Here is an 18,847-nt window from a genome sequence, read left to right as displayed (position 1 = left end):
TCATGGGTTTATGAATAATTTGAAAACAGTAATCAAGAAATCTTATTATATAAAAAAGAAATAGAAGTTGGTTCTTATTTTTTATTATATTTTGGCAAAACTGGTGAGCCAAATTGGGTTTTTGCTTAAATTTTTAATAGTCAAGTCTCTACTATGAATTGTTTATAAGCAAACACAAACTTACAACAAAGCAACTCCAGAAAGCATAGGTCACCTAACACATAACATCCCATTTGTAAGTTATCCACAGTTACCACCTAGTTTATCTATAAATTAATTAACTAAATAAATCAATATAATTAGTAATCAAATCAAAGATTAATTAGCCGACTACCCACTAAGGCACTAATTATAATTGTCTTCTTAATGGAAATCCAAGTGGTGGAAGAAGATAATAGATCAATCTAGTTGAATTAAAGAAACAAAACCTCTCTAATTAATTTAAATTAATGGAATAATTAAAGGGTGGGCAAATGCCATATTGCCATAACACTAGACCTCTTTAATTACTTTTGAACGATGAAAGTAGATTCACCTACTTTTGAGCAAAACCCCCTTTTGAAATAAAAGACACACTTACCCTACAAATTAAGGGTGTCCCTTGCAACTACAACTCTTCCCAGGTTGAGATTATCCGACCGTTAATTTCAGAGTTCCAAATGATTAGTTAAAGTATGCGTAAACTGCTTTGAATAACTCCAATTAAAAAAAAAATCATTTTGGGGTTTTTTAATAAAGTTTAGAACATTGTAACAGTTTATTAAAGAATATCTGAAGATGCAATGAGAACACAATAATTTTAAGGATTGTATAATTTCAACAAGATTAGGTTGGCAAAAGTCTTGGAAGAGAGACTGATTGGGAAAAATTCAATACTAGACTGGTATTAGTAAGGCAATGCGTAAAAAAAAAAAAAAAATAGAGAAAAAAAATGAGCTGGTTTGCATATGTGTGAAAGAAATCATAGACCACCTTTTAACAATAATATCACATGGTCATCACAATAATAATTATAGTCAAATCATCGTAATCACAATTTACTAATCCTTTCACAAATACCATAATCAATTTATCTTAAAATAATACATTTGCATGAAGTTTAATTAAATACATTATTATTAGAAAATGAATTTGTTGATATAATTCATAAATATAAACCTTTAATTGATCACATCTCAAAAAGATCCATAAAGTTATTCCACTTATTATCAGTCTTCAAATAAAGAAGTTTCATAATTAAATTCAAACCCTCTTGAATTTGAACTTGCCTTGGTTTGAGTTGTGAGACTCCGTTTTCATTTTCCCGAGAAAACAATTTTTTTTTTTTATTTTCCCAGAAAAAAAAAACTATGAACATGTAAAAGAAATAAATAACAATAAAAAAGACAAAAGCCATTCAAAGCTCAAAAAGAGGAAGTCAAATGAGAAATACACAAACAAAGACAAGAACAGTAGTAGTAGTTTAGTTCATTAACTAACTGTTTACAATAATGTAAAGTTCACATACAATTAGAAAAATACACACAAATTTAATTTTAATTTTAATATTTAGTTTTTTTGATTCAATAAAGACAGGCTGGAAGGATCCAAAACACAACCCCACTTCCATTAATTATTAGAGAGAAGACAATCAAGCCATCCATTGATTCATTCATCTTCTTCTCTCTTTCTCTTCTTCTTCCTCTTCTCCTTCTCTTAACTTAACAAAAATAAAACCAAAGTGCTGGTGAAGTTAAATGGTGTAATATTTCCACACCACCACCATTTAAAAAAAAAAAAATAAAAAAAAATAAAGCTTACAAAAAGCAGAAATAAAGAAAGCATTTGGTTCTTCTTTTCTTTTCTTTTTCTTTTTTCTCCTTTTCTTGTTGCCTCTGCCAAGCATCTTTACCTCACTTTCTTCTGTTCTTTTCCCTCTCTCCTCCTCCTCCTCTTCTCATTTGTTGTTCTATTCTATTCTTTCCTTCTTTTTCAGTAAATTTTGTTTCTTTCTTCCACTTCATTGCATCTCATCTTTCTTCTCTTCTCTTGTGTTAGCTTAATTTCTTTTCTTTTCTTTTTTCTTCTGCTTCTTGTTTATTGATATTTCTTTCTTTCTATTTGGCATTGTTTCTTGATCAGCAAAGTTGGGTTGCTTTTGTTTTTATCTGTATTATTTTGTGTTTTATTTAATTTCCTTTTCTGGGTTCTCCTTCCCTCTTTGAATTTGATCTTCTAACAAATTCACTGTCTAAATCTTTCCTGGGTTTTTGCTGATCAAGTGGTTAGATAGTAGTAAAAGAGAAAAAATCCAAAATTTTCAGTTCTAGAACAAGCAAATTTCTCTCTCTCTTGAATTCAACTTTTCTATTATGGTTTAAATACTTCTCCTTTCTTGATCACAATACAGCAAGGCTGAGTCTTTACCTTTTCTTGAGGATTTTTGAACTCTTATTTTCTTGAATTTCTGTTAACATGGGACTTTGTCATGGAAAACCCACTGAGCACCCACAAAACAGATCACAACAAGACACAACTCTTCCCTTTGAAAACAACCCTCCAACAAATTCCCACAACACAAAATCTTCAAACTTTCCATTTTACAGCCCAAGTCCATTGCCAAGTCTCTTCAAGAACTCACCAGCAATACCAAGTGTGAATTCCACTCCTCTGCGTCTTTTCAAGCGCCCCTTTCCTCCTCCTTCGCCTGCAAAGCATATCCGGGCGTTGCTTGCAAGAAGACACGGGTCTGTGAAGCCTAATGAGGCCTCAATCCCTGAGGGACATGAGAGTGACATTGGTTTGGACAAGAATTTTGGGTTTTCAAAACAGTTTTTGGCTCATTATGAGCTTGGTGAGGAAGTGGGACGTGGGCATTTTGGATATACTTGCTCTGCTAAGGCCAAAAAGGGGAGCTTGAAAGGCCAGGATGTGGCTGCAAAAGTTATTCCTAAGTCTAAGGTCTTATAATTTTTCTCAATTGTTTGATTATTTATTCTGATCTTTGATATTTTGTTTATGTTCTGTTTATTTTCAAGATGCAAAATCGCTATCATTTTGCACCTTTAATTGCATGTTCTTCCAAATGTAGATATGTTTGTCAATTGAATAATCTAGTTTAGGAATGTTTGATCTAAATACTTGTTGCTTCATGTCAGATGATTTTGAATTTCTCTCTCCTTTGTTTTTGCGTAAAATTTTACCGAAAATTCTTTTTTTTTTCTTTGAAAGTGGTTGGATTTTAATTTGTTTTGCTACCTGTTTGATTTGTTGAAAGGGTTTTAGGGGTGCCTTTGAAGTAATTTTGGATTTTATCTTCTTGGGGACGTTGTATGTTCCGCTAACTTTTACATTATGAGCATCTTTTTAGTGGATATAAGTGTGTTTCAAGAGAAATGGTGTTTTTTTCTGATTTAAAACCTTGATATCATCATCATCTCATCATCAATAGTTCTCTATTTATATATTTATGCAATGTGACAACAATCCAGGGCCTACGTGCTCTTTTTAAAGTAAAAAAAAATCTGGATTTTTTTGTTTGTTTAAGTTTAATTTTGGGAAAGCATTAGTTAATTTTAATTTTATATCATAAGTCCAACCTAGAGTAACGACTTTGTAGTTTTCTCCAGATTACTAATTATTTTCTCACAAGAAGGATCTTTGAGGGAGTCACTTTCCTTCTAGATCACTGGGGACTAAGTAGAATCACAAGTCGTAGATACTAGTGTTTTTCCTTTTGTTTGAAAGTGAGAGCCAATGAATTGTATGTTAATGTTTGACAGATGACGACTGCGATCGCCATAGAGGATGTAAGAAGGGAAGTGAAGATATTACGGGCTCTGACAGGGCATAAAAACCTAGTACAGTTCTATGATGCTTATGAAGATGATGACAATGTTTATATAATAATGGAGTAAGTTTAAGTTACCTCATCAATATCTTAATTTACAGATTAACCTGTTTCATTCGTAATCATTTTAAGTTAATGGTCCATGATTGCAATACAAGGACTTGGACAAACTTATTGCTTCTTGGCTTCTGAGATAAATACCAAAATTTCAACAAATGGAATTATGTGTATATGTATGCAAATGTTAACTACTCATACTGGCTTTCACTGCATTTGGTCAACCCAATTATCAATGAGATTTGGATCTCTTTTTTACGTTGGCCTACTAGAAATCTTGATCTCAACTCCACTCAGTTGAAATACTGAATTTGATTTGACACGGCCTATCGATTATTCCTTTTATAAAAATGAAGATTGGCCGGCTAAGTGATCCTTGCATGTTCAAAATACTTGACCTTTGATCTTTTAATATTCACTGGGGTGAACAAGGGTCTTCCAGTGACACTTGCTAACTTATTTGGTTATTTGATACCCTTTCCTTTTTCGTCTTGACGCATTTTTATTTTCTCTAAAACTAATGAGAAAGATTGATTGGATGCTTAAAATTTTTTAATTCAATTTAAGCAAAGTATTGGAAACTATAATTTTTAAGTTTTTGAACTTTGTTTGTCGCTTAACCTTTCTGGTCTTTGATGTTTCTAGGTTGTGCAAAGGTGGCGAACTATTGGATAGAATACTGTCAAGGTACCCACAGTTTTCCTACTTTTCTCTTTATGGTAAATACCTGGTCTGTTTGCTTACCTTCTAACTGTCGCTTAATTTCCATCTGTATTCTCTAGGGGTGGAAAATATACAGAAGAAGATGCAAAAGTTGTTATGGTTCAGATTTTAAGTGTGGTGGCCTTCTGTCATTTCCAAGGTGTGGTTCACCGTGATCTCAAGCCTGAGGTAACTAACTCATGAGGATTCTCATTTTATACTTATTGGAAATTTGTAAAAACACACCTTATGATCAAATTTTACCTTTTCTAACACTTTGAAAACAAAAATAAGTCTAGCATAAATTATGAAAATCAAATTGATAACAAATAAAAAATTTTAAGTTAAACAAACTAGCACCAATCATCAATCTAAGAAGGATTGTCATCTAAGCTTAGAAACTGATCAATTACTGGAATCGAAAACTGAAAATGTAGTTTGTGGTTTGCAGTTCCAATGTTCACTTTCCTTCTCACTGATTCCTCTTCCAGCTTATATATATTCACTACATTGTAAGATATGCTCATTTTCTAATGGTGTTCTATTTGCTGTTTCAGAATTTTCTTTTTACTTCTAAAGATGAGAATTCACCCCTGAAGGCCATTGATTTTGGACTCTCCGATTATGTAAAGCCAGGTCAGAACCACTACCTGAGATTTCCCTAGCTAGTTTATGTTGAAAATGTAGTTTAGGGGGTTTAACAGTTGGAATCTTTTACAGATGAGAGGCTGAATGACATCGTAGGAAGTGCATATTATGTAGCTCCTGAAGTACTACATAGATCATATGGGACTGAAGCTGATATGTGGAGTATTGGTGTCATAGCTTATATTCTTCTGTGTGGAAGTCGGCCTTTTTGGGCTCGAACAGAGTCTGGCATTTTCCGAGCTGTCCTTAAAGCAGATCCAAGCTTTGATGAAGCCCCTTGGCCTTCTTTATCCCCTGAGGCAATTGATTTTGTGAAGAGATTGTTAAACAAGGACTACCGGAAAAGACTAACTGCTGCGCAAGCTCTGAGTAAGTCACTGATTTAATCACTCTTTAACCAATTACCTTGTTTATCCATGCACTTGTAGTGAAAACTTTCTTTGAGAATTGGCACCTTGAGTTTCATCTTTTTTGGATCAATTTTGGTTTGTGAAACAATGCAATTGTTGAGAGAGACGAGGGAGGTCCCCCTTATTGTTTCTCTTTTATCTGTACTGAGTCCCCATAACTATTCATATTCTTGTTTACTGAAGTTGTTCTGGGATATGCTCAGGTCATCCATGGCTGGCCAATTATCATGATGTGAAGATACCATCAGATATGATAGTATACAAGCTTGTAAAAGCTTATATAGCTTCTTCTTCATTACGAAAAGCAGCATTAGGGGTAAGTTGGATTAATTTTGTTGTCATAATATTTTCTTCTTTTTCTTTTCCTAGGCAAAATACATACATAAATACATATATATATGTGTGTGTGTGTGTGGTTATACCTGACAACTGGTTGGTTATCCTAATCTTTTCGGTAGTTCCTGATTAGTTGTTTTTCGTAATATATGTTAATGTTTTATTCTTGTAAATTTCTATTACTAAACAGTAGAAATTAGATGTCACACTCAAATGGAAATTGAGGGAGTGACAACGAAATTCATGTCAATTACCTTTAATTGCATGTTCTTCCAAATGTAGATATGTTTGTCAATTGAATAATCTAGTTTAGCAATGTTTGATCTAAATACTTGTTGCTTCATGTCAGATGATTTTGAATTTCTCTCTCCTTTGTTTTTGCGTAAAATTTTACCGAAAATTCTTTTTTTTTTCTTTGAAAGTGGTTGGATTTTAATTTTTTTTGCTACCTGTTTGATTTGTTGAAGGGGTTTTAGGGGTGCCTTTGAAGTAATTTTGGATTTTATCTTCTTGGGGACGTTGTATGTTCCGCTAACTTTTACATTATGAGCATCTTTTTAGTGGATATAAGTGTGTTTCAAGAGAAATGGTGTTTTTTTCTGATTTAAAACCTTGATATCATCATCATCTCATCATCAATAGTTCTCTATTTATATATTTATGCAATGTGACAACAATCCAGGGCCTACGTGCTCTTTTTAAAGTAAAAAAAAATCTGGATTTTTTTGTTTGTTTAAGTTTAATTTTGGGAAAGCATTAGTTAATTTTAATTTTATATCATAAGTCCAACCTAGAGTAACGACTTTGTAGTTTTCTCCAGATTACTAATTATTTTCTCACAAGAAGGATCTTTGAGGGAGTCACTTTCCTTCTAGATCACTGGGGACTAAGTAGAATCACAAGTCGTAGATACTAGTGTTTTTCCTTTTGTTTGAAAGTGAGAGCCAATGAATTGTATGTTAATGTTTGACAGATGACGACTGCGATCGCCATAGAGGATGTAAGAAGGGAAGTGAAGATATTACGGGCTCTGACAGGGCATAAAAACCTAGTACAGTTCTATGATGCTTATGAAGATGATGACAATGTTTATATAATAATGGAGTAAGTTTAAGTTACCTCATCAATATCTTAATTTACAGATTAACCTGTTTCATTAGTAATCATTTTAAGTTAATGGTCCATGATTGCAATACAAGGACTTGGACAAACTTATTGCTTCTTGGCTTCTGAGATAAATACCAAAATTTCAACAAATGGAATTATGTGTATATGTATGCAAATGTTAACTACTCATACTGGCTTTCACTGCATTTGGTCAACCCAATTATCAATGGGATTTGGATCTCTTTTTTACGTTGGCCTACTAGAAATCTTGATCTCAACTCCACTCAGTTGAAATACTGAATTTGATTTGACACGGCCTATCGATTATTCCTTTTATAAAAATGAAGATTGGCCGGCTAAGTGATCCTTGCATGTTCAAAATACTTGACCTTTGATCTTTTAATATTCACTGGGGTGAACAAGGGTCTTCCAGTGACACTTGCTAACTTATTTGGTTATTTGATACCCTTTCCTTTTTCGTCTTGACGCATTTTTATTTTCTCTAAAACTAATGAGAAAGATTGATTGGATGCTTAAAATTTTTTAATTCAATTTAAGCAAAGTATTGGAAACTATAATTTTTAAGTTTTTGAACTTTGTTTGTCGCTTAACCTTTCTGGTCTTTGATGTTTCTAGGTTGTGCAAAGGTGGCGAACTATTGGATAGAATACTGTCAAGGTACCCACAGTTTTCCTACTTTTCTCTTTATGGTAAATACCTGGTCTGTTTGCTTACCTTCTAACTGTCGCTTAATTTCCATCTGTATTCTCTAGGGGTGGAAAATATACAGAAGAAGATGCAAAAGTTGTTATGGTTCAGATTTTAAGTGTGGTGGCCTTCTGTCATTTCCAAGGTGTGGTTCACCGTGATCTCAAGCCTGAGGTAACTAACTCATGAGGATTCTCATTTTATACTTATTGGAAATTTGTAAAAACACACCTTATGATCAAATTTTACCTTTTCTAACACTTTGAAAACAAAAATAAGTCTAGCATAAATTATGAAAATCAAATTGATAACAAATAAAAAATTTTAAGTTAAACAAACTAGCACCAATCATCAATCTAAGAAGGATTGTCATCTAAGCTTAGAAACTGATCAATTACTGGAATCGAAAACTGAAAATGTAGTTTGTGGTTTGCAGTTCCAATGTTCACTTTCCTTCTCACTGATTCCTCTTCCAGCTTATATATATTCACTACATTGTAAGATATGCTCATTTTCTAATGGTGTTCTATTTGCTGTTTCAGAATTTTCTTTTTACTTCTAAAGATGAGAATTCACCCCTGAAGGCCATTGATTTTGGACTCTCCGATTATGTAAAGCCAGGTCAGAACCACTACCTGAGATTTCCCTAGCTAGTTTATGTTGAAAATGTAGTTTAGGGGGTTTAACAGTTGGAATCTTTTACAGATGAGAGGCTGAATGACATCGTAGGAAGTGCATATTATGTAGCTCCTGAAGTACTACATAGATCATATGGGACTGAAGCTGATATGTGGAGTATTGGTGTCATAGCTTATATTCTTCTGTGTGGAAGTCGGCCTTTTTGGGCTCGAACAGAGTCTGGCATTTTCCGAGCTGTCCTTAAAGCAGATCCAAGCTTTGATGAAGCCCCTTGGCCTTCTTTATCCCCTGAGGCAATTGATTTTGTGAAGAGATTGTTAAACAAGGACTACCGGAAAAGACTAACTGCTGCGCAAGCTCTGAGTAAGTCACTGATTTAATCACTCTTTAACCAATTACCTTGTTTATCCATGCACTTGTAGTGAAAACTTTCTTTGAGAATTGGCACCTTGAGTTTCATCTTTTTTGGATCAATTTTGGTTTGTGAAACAATGCAATTGTTGAGAGAGACGAGGGAGGTCCCCCTTATTGTTTCTCTTTTATCTGTACTGAGTCCCCATAACTATTCATATTCTTGTTTACTGAAGTTGTTCTGGGATATGCTCAGGTCATCCATGGCTGGCCAATTATCATGATGTGAAGATACCATCAGATATGATAGTATACAAGCTTGTAAAAGCTTATATAGCTTCTTCTTCATTACGAAAAGCAGCATTAGGGGTAAGTTGGATTAATTTTGTTGTCATAATATTTTCTTCTTTTTCTTTTCCTAGGCAAAATACATACATAAATACATATATATATGTGTGTGTGTGTGTGGTTATACCTGACAACTGGTTGGTTATCCTAATCATTTCGTTAGTTCCTAATTAGTTGTTTTTCGTAATATATGTTAATGTTTTATTCTTGTAAATTTCTATTACTAAACAGTAGAAATTAGATGTCACACTCAAATGGAAATTGAGGGAGTGACAACGAAATTCATGTCAATTACATTGTTGGAGAGTCATAAATATAGAGAGGAAACTGCTGCTACATTTTCTGAATATCTTTCTTGATACAAGTTCTGATAGCAATGAATGAATTGTTCTATGGTGACAGGCTCTTGCAAAGACATTAACAGTGGCTCAGCTAGCTTATCTTCGGGAACAATTTACATTGTTGGGCCCAAACAAAAGTGGATTCATATCTATGCAAAACTATAAGACGGTCAGCTCTTTTTTATGATCTTTGTCTTTTTGAATCTTTTATAGTTTTTAAGATAATCTAAAAAGTTTTAGACTTAGCAGGCTGTGACAAAGTACTCCACCGATGCCATGAAGGACTCACGGGTTCTAGACTATGCCAGCATGGTAAATGCTCACAAAGATCATTTGATATACTTGCAAGGCAGTTAAAATAATAAGACAATGGCTGATTATCAAATCTTGTACACTGCAGATCAGTTCTCTTCAATATAGAAAACTGGATTTTGAAGAATTTTGTGCTGCGGCCATAAGTGTGCATCAGCTGGAAGGAATGGAGACTTGGGAGCAACATGCTAGGCATGCCTATGAGTTGTTTGAGAAGGATGGCAACAGACCAATAATGATAGAGGAACTTGCATCAGTATGCTCTCCCTCTCTCTCTCTCTGTCTGTTTTATATACTGTGTTTGTTGTAGCAGCGAAACTTACTGTACTATAAAAAATAAGCTCAAATGCCACTAATAATCTAATTAAAGTTAATTTAAATAACGAATAATTATTAAAAAAATAAAACAACAATAATAATAAATGATCAGCCCAAGTTAGTTATGTTGGTACATTGTTCTCTTTACGTTATGATAGATAAACCTGCCTTTCTCATGTTTCTATATATTCCCCTCTACATAACGCTATTTTCTAGTTTAAAACCAATCCAATCCCAAAGTGAGGACATTTCAAACACAAGTATAAAATCATTTAATGCAGTCAAGAGGTTAATTTACTGTTGTCTAGACCTGCAAAATGAATGCACCGTAAAGGCATGTTTATCAGCTTAAGGGCACGTTTGTTTTGCTGATTGGACAACAGAAAAACAGGTTTGCATTATATGACTTTATGCATGTGTTTGGTGTGCTTTCACCCTGGACCTGGATTGGACTATGTAAAGAAAAATAGTGTTGGAAGAAATGCCTAAATAGACTGTGTAGGAGCAAGATTTGAAGGATCAAATGAGTGAAATTATTTGTTCTGATCATGCATTTACTCATTTGTGCTTTCACATTCTGCTCCTACATTATGGATTATGCATCCAGTTCAAAGAAATAAATTAGGTCCAGTATAGGCTCCCAAACGAGGCCATTTGTTATGATACACTATTTTTACGTATTTGGACCTTCAAATCCTTCTCCTACACTGGATTATGCAAGCAGTTCGAAGAAACTAATTCAGTCCAGTACAATGTGCCAAAGCAACATAAAGATTAGTTGGTGCAGAATTAGTTGATCACAGAAACGGGCGCTAATTCTTGGAGGAACTACTGGGTCAAAATATTTATGCTATTAAGTTTTTCGTTTATTTGTGCCATTAAGTAAATTTTCAGTCAAATCTCCTGCTGTATCCTCCAAATGGAATGTGGTATTGATTCTAGTAATTTGCTTTTCTTACCAGGAGCTTGGACTTAGTCCATCAGTACCTGTTCATGTTGTTCTCCAAGACTGGATCAGGCACTCCGACGGAAAGCTTAGTTTCTTGGGATTTGTTCGACTTCTACACGGCGTTTCGTCCCGCACATTTCAAAAAGCCTGAATAATATACACTCAGTTTATCCATCTTTATAACTATTCTTCTGCAGAAATGTCTCGTGGGGACAAAATGCATTGCTTAACTTGGGAGCTTGCCAACAAGCTAGCTAGCGCTGTGCTTATCTTAAATTGCAGAAAGGGCGCCTCTCAGCATGCATCGCTGTATGAAGCCATTCGTGGCATGTCATCGTCATCGTCTCAATTTCTTCTACTTCTTCTTCTTCTTCTTCTTTCTCCTCCTCTTTATGTAAGGTTTTGCATTTCAATGATTTAGTTTTGTGATTTGTGTCGTTGGAAAGTAGAGGATTGTACAGATAAGAAAGGTAGAATTGGCCAAAATGTATGTAGTGTTAGCGAAGAGCTTAAAACCTAAGTGAGTTCTTTTTTTTTTGGTGGATTTGGGGTTTATACCTAGTGTACCCCCTGCTCTTCCTCTCATTCTCATAATAAATCATTCTTGTGCTCTCTATTTTTCATATCAATTGATAGGATAATAGAGTAATTTGACATTTATATACTTTATTTAACAATAACTAAATATGATTTTAAGAACTTAACTAGGAGATGATTTATTCTTTATAACATAATTGCAAATAGAATGGGATCCAATTTTTTTTTGGTGATATTTATAATTTCACACAATGAGTGTCTACAATTATTGTGACAACTTGATTTAAAAAATAATTACTAATGATGAAGGAAGCTACCCCATGAACAATCAAAGTATTATATAAGCAAAGTAATGAAATTAAAATATTGTCTACTTTAAGCATAACCATTTTAGATAGTGCGATTCAATTTTTATTTTTAAAATTGTATTAGATAATTTCATCAATAAAATTAGTTTTGGGTGTTTTTAACATTTTTTTTAAAGTGAATAAATAGGTAAATGATTGTGATTGACAATTAATAAAATTAAATTGAAAAAACCTTTTGTACCTTTGGTTGCACTTTTATCCCTAATGACGCAAACAAAAATAATTATCCCTATATTAGAAAACCCCCATATATATATTATTTTGGTGGTTGTTTATTATATGCTGTCTTTGTTTGTGTAATAATGTTGCTCGAAAAATGTCATATTCAACTTGTTGAGAATACGANTAAATGATTGTGATTGACAATTAATAAAATTAAATTGAAAAAACCTTTTGTACCTTTGGTTGCACTTTTATCCCTAATGACGCAAACAAAAATAATTATCCCTATATTAGAAAACCCCCATATATATATTATTTTGGTGGTTGTTTATTATATTGTGTCTTTGTTCGTGTAATAATGTTGCTCGAAAAATGTCATATTCAACTTGTTGAGAATAAGATAGTTTATTGGTTGGTTTATGTTAAAGTTATTAAGTTATGTAGGGCGTTTGAATCATATAATATTTTATTATAATGGTATATTATATTAACGGAAAGAAATATTACATTGAAGATTATTGGGAATGTTTAGAAAATGTGTTTGGTTGGTTCGAATAAATTGGTGAATAATATGTTTGGTTGGGAGGATAAATGAGTGGATATGTTATATAGATTACTAAATTGCCCTCATTTTTAAATATTAATATAATAGTATTTATTATTGTTATTTTTTGAATCATTCTTTTAACCCCCTACATTTGAATTTTTGCTAAAACACCCCAGTCATATCAAACTTTAATTTGTAGCAAAATCATCCCCACCCACCCTAAGTCACTGCCAGCAGCCAGCTACCACCACCGGTTGTTGTCCATAGTTGACAGAATGGCGCACGACTGGCCGTATATGGTTGGTCGTGCGCCAGCAAAGCCAAAAATGGCCATAGATCACAAATCCATGGCCGAAAAATAGCTAGATCAATGGCTATTTCACGGCCAAAGATGTGGCTGTGAAAATGCCAGATCTGTGGCCGTGAAATAACCATAGAAACACTAGATCTAGCCGTTTCAAGCCATGGCGAAAAAGGCTTTACTGGCACATGACTAGCTAGATCTCGTCGATTGTGCGCCATTATGGTGACTGACACTGGTGACTAGCGGTGGTGAGTCACGGCCGGCGGTGGTCTTGGGTGACTGGGGGTATTTTGTTAACTTTTAAACTTTTTTGTGGCTGTGGTGTTTTGGCTAATTTCTCAAATGTAGGGGAGATGGGCTTAATTGTTATTTGGTAGACATTTGAGGGCCATTGTGTCCGAAATAGTTTTCAATTAACGGCAAAATGTGTAGAAAAATTAGATTACCTCAATAATTTTTTAATAATATCCATAAGATTACCCCCCCATGTTATCAACAGTAAACACTATTTGTAATAAAAGATTACCGTAATATTTTATTACTTGCAAACTAAACACATAAATCTTGTAGAATAAACGAAGATTACCCCCATTTTCTTATATACCCCTGATCCAAACGACCCTGTGAGATACCTTTTTTTATATTCTGTTTTGATTTGTTGTTGATGCAATGGAAATAGTTGAATATTATTTGAATGAATGAGTAAACCATTATGTTTGGTTGGGTGTGCAAGTTGTGAAATTGTTCCATTTAATGTATGGTTGCACTTGCACATTTTTAGTGAAGACTACTTTATTGGCTTCCCTCGACACCGTGCTTTTATTGCTTCACTTGTCACCTATGATGAACATAGGACCTAAAAGGAAGCGAAAGCTCCCTCTTGGTCGAGTGAGCCTGCCCTATCACTACAAGCAGGAATTCAACCTAAGTTGTTGTTAACTAGTTGTTTTACCAGAGTTCAGAGAAGAGATCAAGACTAGGAATAGCATAGCTACATTAACTCGACTAAAGAGAAGTAACCTAGTCAAAGAGAAGATCATCTGCTTTCAGTTGCACAAAGAAAAACTATTGACACCAATGAATTTAGTGTTGTTCATTTACTTTCACAAGCAAAATTGTTGAGCTCAAATGACCCAATCATCCACGACAAGGAAAACTTAGAGTTGTTTATGTACCCTGGTCAAATCACTATCATCATTTGAAGACTGATGAAGACTTTCAAAATGCACATTTTTTGATGAATATGATAAATTTGAGGTTCACTTCTATATACAAGTTAATCCAGTTGAGAAAGCAACCCTTTAAGTCCATCATCACACCCCCAAGGGCATTTCCATGGGTGACTGAAGAAGTAACATTTTTTTTTATGTTAGGTACGCAAGCAAATATGAGGGTAAACATATTTTCCAAAAATGTCCAATTATTAAAGAAGGAATTGCTCCTTGGTGTGCTAGAAAGCTAGAGCCCACTATTAGAGAGATGCAATGCCAAATGTTTCGTACGAATCACTTCAAATGAAGCTAAAAACTGATTATAAAGTTGATGTCAACATCCACATGATATAAAGGGCTAAGAATTTGAATTTATATAACATGGGTGGTGATTATGTGGGGGATTTTCTGAGATTGAATAAGTATGCCTATATGGTATTGGATTCTACTAGTTGACATGGTGAAAATGAAGACAGAACCAAAGGACTCAGCTTTTTTTTGGAGGTTGTTTATGGCTTTGCCTATTGCTAAGATTGGTTTTATGACTGGACATCGGTCATTTACTGGACTTGACGAGGGTACTTTAAAACGTCATTTCAAGGGTATTCTATTGTCCACTATTTCAAGAGATGTAAAAAATGGTGTGTTCTCATTTGCCATTTGTGTTTGTGAGAGTGAGAATATTCATAGTTGGAGATGGCTTTTGAGGCTGTTGAAAGAGTTCATTGGGGAAGAGAACAAGCGCTATATGTTTATGAGTGATCGACCAAAAGGAATTATTGGTGCCTTAGAGTTGAGATGGCTTGGGATTAATCTTCGATTATGTGTGAGGCATATCCATGCCAACTTTAGGAGAAAGTGGCCCCCAATAAACTACCAAAATATTTTCTAGGATGCAACCAGAGTATCAAACAAAGTTGTCTTTGATAAGGTTATGGAGAAGATAAAGAAGATCAATCTTGCAAGGTATCAATACTTGACTAAAATACCTGTAAAACATTGGTCTAGACATCTATTTGACAACTCATCTTCCACTAATTCAATAACAAACAATTGTTCTTAGTGTTTTAATGTTTGGATTGACCATTATAGAGGTCCGTCGATCATTAACTAGTGTGAGAGTGTTATGAGATGCTTTATGGTGAATATTAGAGAGAGGTATTGATGGGAACTCCTAAATAAATTAAATCGAAATCAGCAATCCAACACCAAACACTAGATAACAAGAAACAACCTCTATATTGTATTGATCAGTATTCAACAAAGATTAAGAATAGGAGAACAAAGTAAGAACAAATGAGCAAAATAAGCAAGAAAAGATAGTTCCTAGCAATTTGAGGAGCTAGGTACATCCCACAATTCCCTTTTAGAAAACAACTTGCCTTTTCCCTAGACTCTACTCATCTATATACAATTTGTTACTCGAGCCACTAACTGTTCCCACACTAATGCTCTTCCAATTCCTTCCATGTGGATGATCCCTTAAACCAACTCTTTCATGAACTATGAGACTCACCTTACTGTCATTTTCTATCATTTTTCACAAAAACCACCTTGTTCTCAAGGTGAAAGTGAGGATATTGGAAATTGACCACATCATACAATTCCCAAGTAGCTTTGAAGGTGGGAAGATCATTGCATTGAATAAGGATCTCTTGAGACTTATCTAAGAGAGTACGTATTGAGAGGATTGATTTTGGTTGATCAAGGAGCTCAAAGTCTTCATTCAAAAATTTAGGAAAGGGCTGTATAGGAACAGAGTTGTGCAGGCTACGTTTGAGTTGTAAAACATGGAAAATTGGATGAATGTGAGCAATGAGAGGCAGCTCCAGTTTGTAAACAACTTGACCAATTCTTTCTAAGACTGCAAAGGGACCATAGAACCGAGGGCTTAACTTCTTATTAAGTTTTCGTGCCAAGGATCTAAACTTGTAGGGTTGGAGCTTCAAGTACACAAAGTCTCCTAGTTGAAAATGATATCTCTACGGTGTAGATCAACATCTCTATCATATGGCCTTTGGTTACTGTGAGTTTGTCCTTGAGCTCTCTCAGGATTGAATTTCTTTCCAACATTTGTTGGTTCACATATTCAATCATGGAAGGACAATCAGTAAATTTAAGGAAAGTGGGTGGATCTCTTTCATATAAAGCTTTAAAGAGGGCCATTTTAGTGGAATTGTAATAAGTAGTATTGAACCAAAACTTAGCCCAAGGAAGCTATTTTAGCCACTGCCTCGGCTGGAAACTGCAAAAGCATCGTAAATAAGCCTCTAAGCATCAATTAACTTCTTCTGTTTGGCCATAAGTCTACGGATGGTAGGCAGAACTAAACTTAAGTGTGGTGCCAACAACCTTGAAAAGTTCTTGCCAAAACTGGCTTATAAATATTCTGTCGCAATCAGATATGATGGATTGTGGGAATCCATGAAACTTCACAATTTCATTGACAAATACACCAGCCACATCTTTGGCATTGTAGGGATGACACAAGAGAATGAAATTGTTGTATTAGGTAAGTCTATCCACCACTACCAGGATAATGTCATGGCTTCGGGCCTTGGGGAGGCCACCAATGAAGTCCATAATCAAATCCTCAAAGACTTGGGAAGGAATGTGTAGAGGTTGGAGAAGACCAACAAGTTTAAGGATTGAGTGTTTATTCAATTGGTAGGTGGAGCACACCTTGACAAACTCTTGCACATCTTTTCTAATACCCTCGCAAAGCACCACTCCAATCACCTTTTTATGGGTTTTGAAGAACCTAAAATGGCCTCCACTAGGACTACAATGAAACTCTTCCAACATTTTAGGAATGAATTTGGATTATTTTGAAAGGACTAACATGTTTTTGTACAAAAGACAACCATGTTGAAGCTGATAATTAGGTTTGCTGTTGGAATCAAATAACATATCCTGGATAATGAGTTTGAGCTTGGGGTCTCATTAGGCTTCATCAAGTAACTCTTCGTAGTCAGTGAACTAAACAATGGAAAAGGCAGTCAAGGTTGAATCATCTTCTCTTCTGGACAAGGCATCAACCACTTGATTAGTGGCATAGGGTAGTAAAGAATTTCAAATGAAAACCCCATCAATTTCGATATCCACTTTTGTTGTTCTTGAGTTTTTGCTATGGTACTAGGTTGGATAATTTCCGTTACTAACTCTCCCACCAATCGCTCAATCTCATTTTTTTGGAAGTAAGTGTACCTATAGGGTCGGATATTAGGGGTAGAGCTCCTTCTTGCAACAATATAGCATGACCTTGCTGTCTATGGAGAAGAAGTCTAGTTGACTAGTCAAATAAACCTCTAAATTCTTCCAACACTGCTAAAACCCTAGGATCAGGTGGTTCCCCCAAGTGTTCATGAGTTCATCCTTATATTCTATAGAAAAAAAAAACTCCACTAGGTAACTATCTCTCGTTGTTTGTAATGACTGAAGCATGGCCTTAAGAGACACCACTGTTTTAACCAAGGAATGATCCTCTTGTAAAACTACCTATTTTCATTAAACTTCAAATTGCATAGTTAATTTCCTCCAATTCGAACACATATCACCTAAGGAGCTTAACCAAGTAATTCCCAATACTACACTGGTCCCTCCCAAATCAAATGGAAAAAAAATTCTTGCTTAATTGTAATCCATTGAATCTCCAATTTAACTCCTTTGCAAATGCCCTCTCCTCTCACAAAAAACCCATTGCTAACCATCACACCAAAATTTTTTCCCCCCTTAACACTCACCCTCAATTTTCGCACCAATTCATACGAAATGAAGTTGTGGGACGGCCCACTATCTACCAAAACAATTACTTCTTCCTTAGCTATTCGACCTCTGAGTTTCAACGTCTGATCAAAAGTGATGCCCACTATAGAATTCATTGAAACGGCTAAAGGGTTACCTTCTAATTTCAAGTCATCCTCTTCATTAGTTGGTGGTTTTTCTTCCTCTGGTTCATTGTCGTTAGGCAAGATCAACAAGATTTAGAACAACTTGCTTTTGTACAATTTTATTTATGATTTGGATTGATTTTCTCATCACATCGGAAACACAACCCTCTCTCTCTTTTGAAATGAATTTTGGCCTCTGAGAATTGCCAAAAATTATCCCTTCTAGAACTTGATGCTGCAGTTTCCGTTGTTCTCTCCTTTCTATCGATTGATCGATCGATTTGGGGAAGAAAACCTTGCTCTGAATTTTCGGTTGGGTTGGTCCACTATCCTAGACGCACCACTTTTGGGTTGGGTATCACACGAGTATAAGAGTCCATTGGATAAGAACCCACTCTTCCCACTTGGGCCCGATTGGTTTTAATTTTAGACTTCTCTAAGACCCGATTTCGTTCTTCTATTCGATGGGCTTGATCAATGAGTTCAAATAGAGAATTGGGCTTGGAGAGGTGCAAATCAGCCCGAATTTCCTCTTTAAGTCCATTAGTAAAAAAGCCCATTAATAAGTCTTCCTTTGCCTCTCGCAATGGCGTTGTGTGGGATTCAAATTATTCCTAGGTTTTTGTCATCGATCGACTCTGTTTCAGGCCAACCAATGCTTCATATGCCGAGTCCTTGAAAGATGGTTGGAATTGGTCAATCACCGTTGTTTTGGAAGCCCCCCAACAAATTATTGGTGCCCTTGAGTCAACCCATTGATGCCAATTTAGTGC

At 34.9% G+C, this 18,847-nt stretch overlaps 1 protein-coding gene across 2 annotated transcripts; it reads left to right on the top strand.

Moving 5' to 3' along the window:
• The first annotated feature begins 1,670 nt into the window (after positions 1 to 1,670).
• On the top strand, positions 1,671 to 11,676 carry LOC116124672 (CDPK-related kinase 1). 2 transcript variants are annotated; one of them, XM_031410395.1, is made up of 11 exons: positions 1,671 to 2,940; positions 3,762 to 3,892; positions 4,532 to 4,573; positions 4,669 to 4,777; positions 5,146 to 5,224; positions 5,309 to 5,605; positions 5,850 to 5,962; positions 9,538 to 9,645; positions 9,726 to 9,788; positions 9,877 to 10,044; positions 11,069 to 11,676. In XM_031410395.1, the coding sequence occupies exons 1-11, from the start codon at positions 2,455 to 2,457 to the stop codon at positions 11,204 to 11,206; spliced, it is 1,734 nt and encodes a 577-aa protein (XP_031266255.1). In that variant the 5' UTR covers positions 1,671 to 2,454; the 3' UTR covers positions 11,207 to 11,676. The 2 variants fall into 2 exon arrangements, with proteins under 2 accessions (XP_031266255.1, XP_031266254.1); XM_031410394.1 differs by lacking the exons at positions 1,671 to 2,940; positions 3,762 to 3,892; positions 4,532 to 4,573; ... (2 more) ...; positions 5,309 to 5,605; positions 5,850 to 5,962 and adding exons at positions 6,927 to 7,086; positions 7,726 to 7,767; positions 7,863 to 7,971; ... (1 more) ...; positions 8,503 to 8,799; positions 9,044 to 9,156.
• The last annotated feature ends 7,171 nt before the right edge of the window (positions 11,677 to 18,847 follow it).

The sequence above is a fragment of the Pistacia vera genome, unplaced genomic scaffold (genome assembly GCF_008641045.1).
Source record: "Pistacia vera cultivar Batoury unplaced genomic scaffold, PisVer_v2 Contig155, whole genome shotgun sequence".
NCBI classification, from domain to species: domain Eukaryota; kingdom Viridiplantae; phylum Streptophyta; class Magnoliopsida; order Sapindales; family Anacardiaceae; genus Pistacia; species Pistacia vera.
The sequence above is the reverse complement of the archived record's forward strand: the minus strand, read 5'-3'. Positions and strand labels throughout refer to the sequence as shown.

Excerpts from the sequence above, each read along its gene's own strand:
- LOC116124672 (XM_031410395.1), top strand. The coding sequence starts at position 2,455 with ATGGGACTTTGTCATGGAAAACCCACTGAGCACCCACAAAACAGATCA. Across the intron at positions 5,225-5,308 it reads CTCCGATTATGTAAAGCCAG|ATGAGAGGCTGAATGACATC; the intron begins GTCAGAACCACT and ends AATCTTTTACAG. Across the intron at positions 10,045-11,068 it reads TGATAGAGGAACTTGCATCA|GAGCTTGGACTTAGTCCATC; the intron begins GTATGCTCTCCC and ends TTTTCTTACCAG.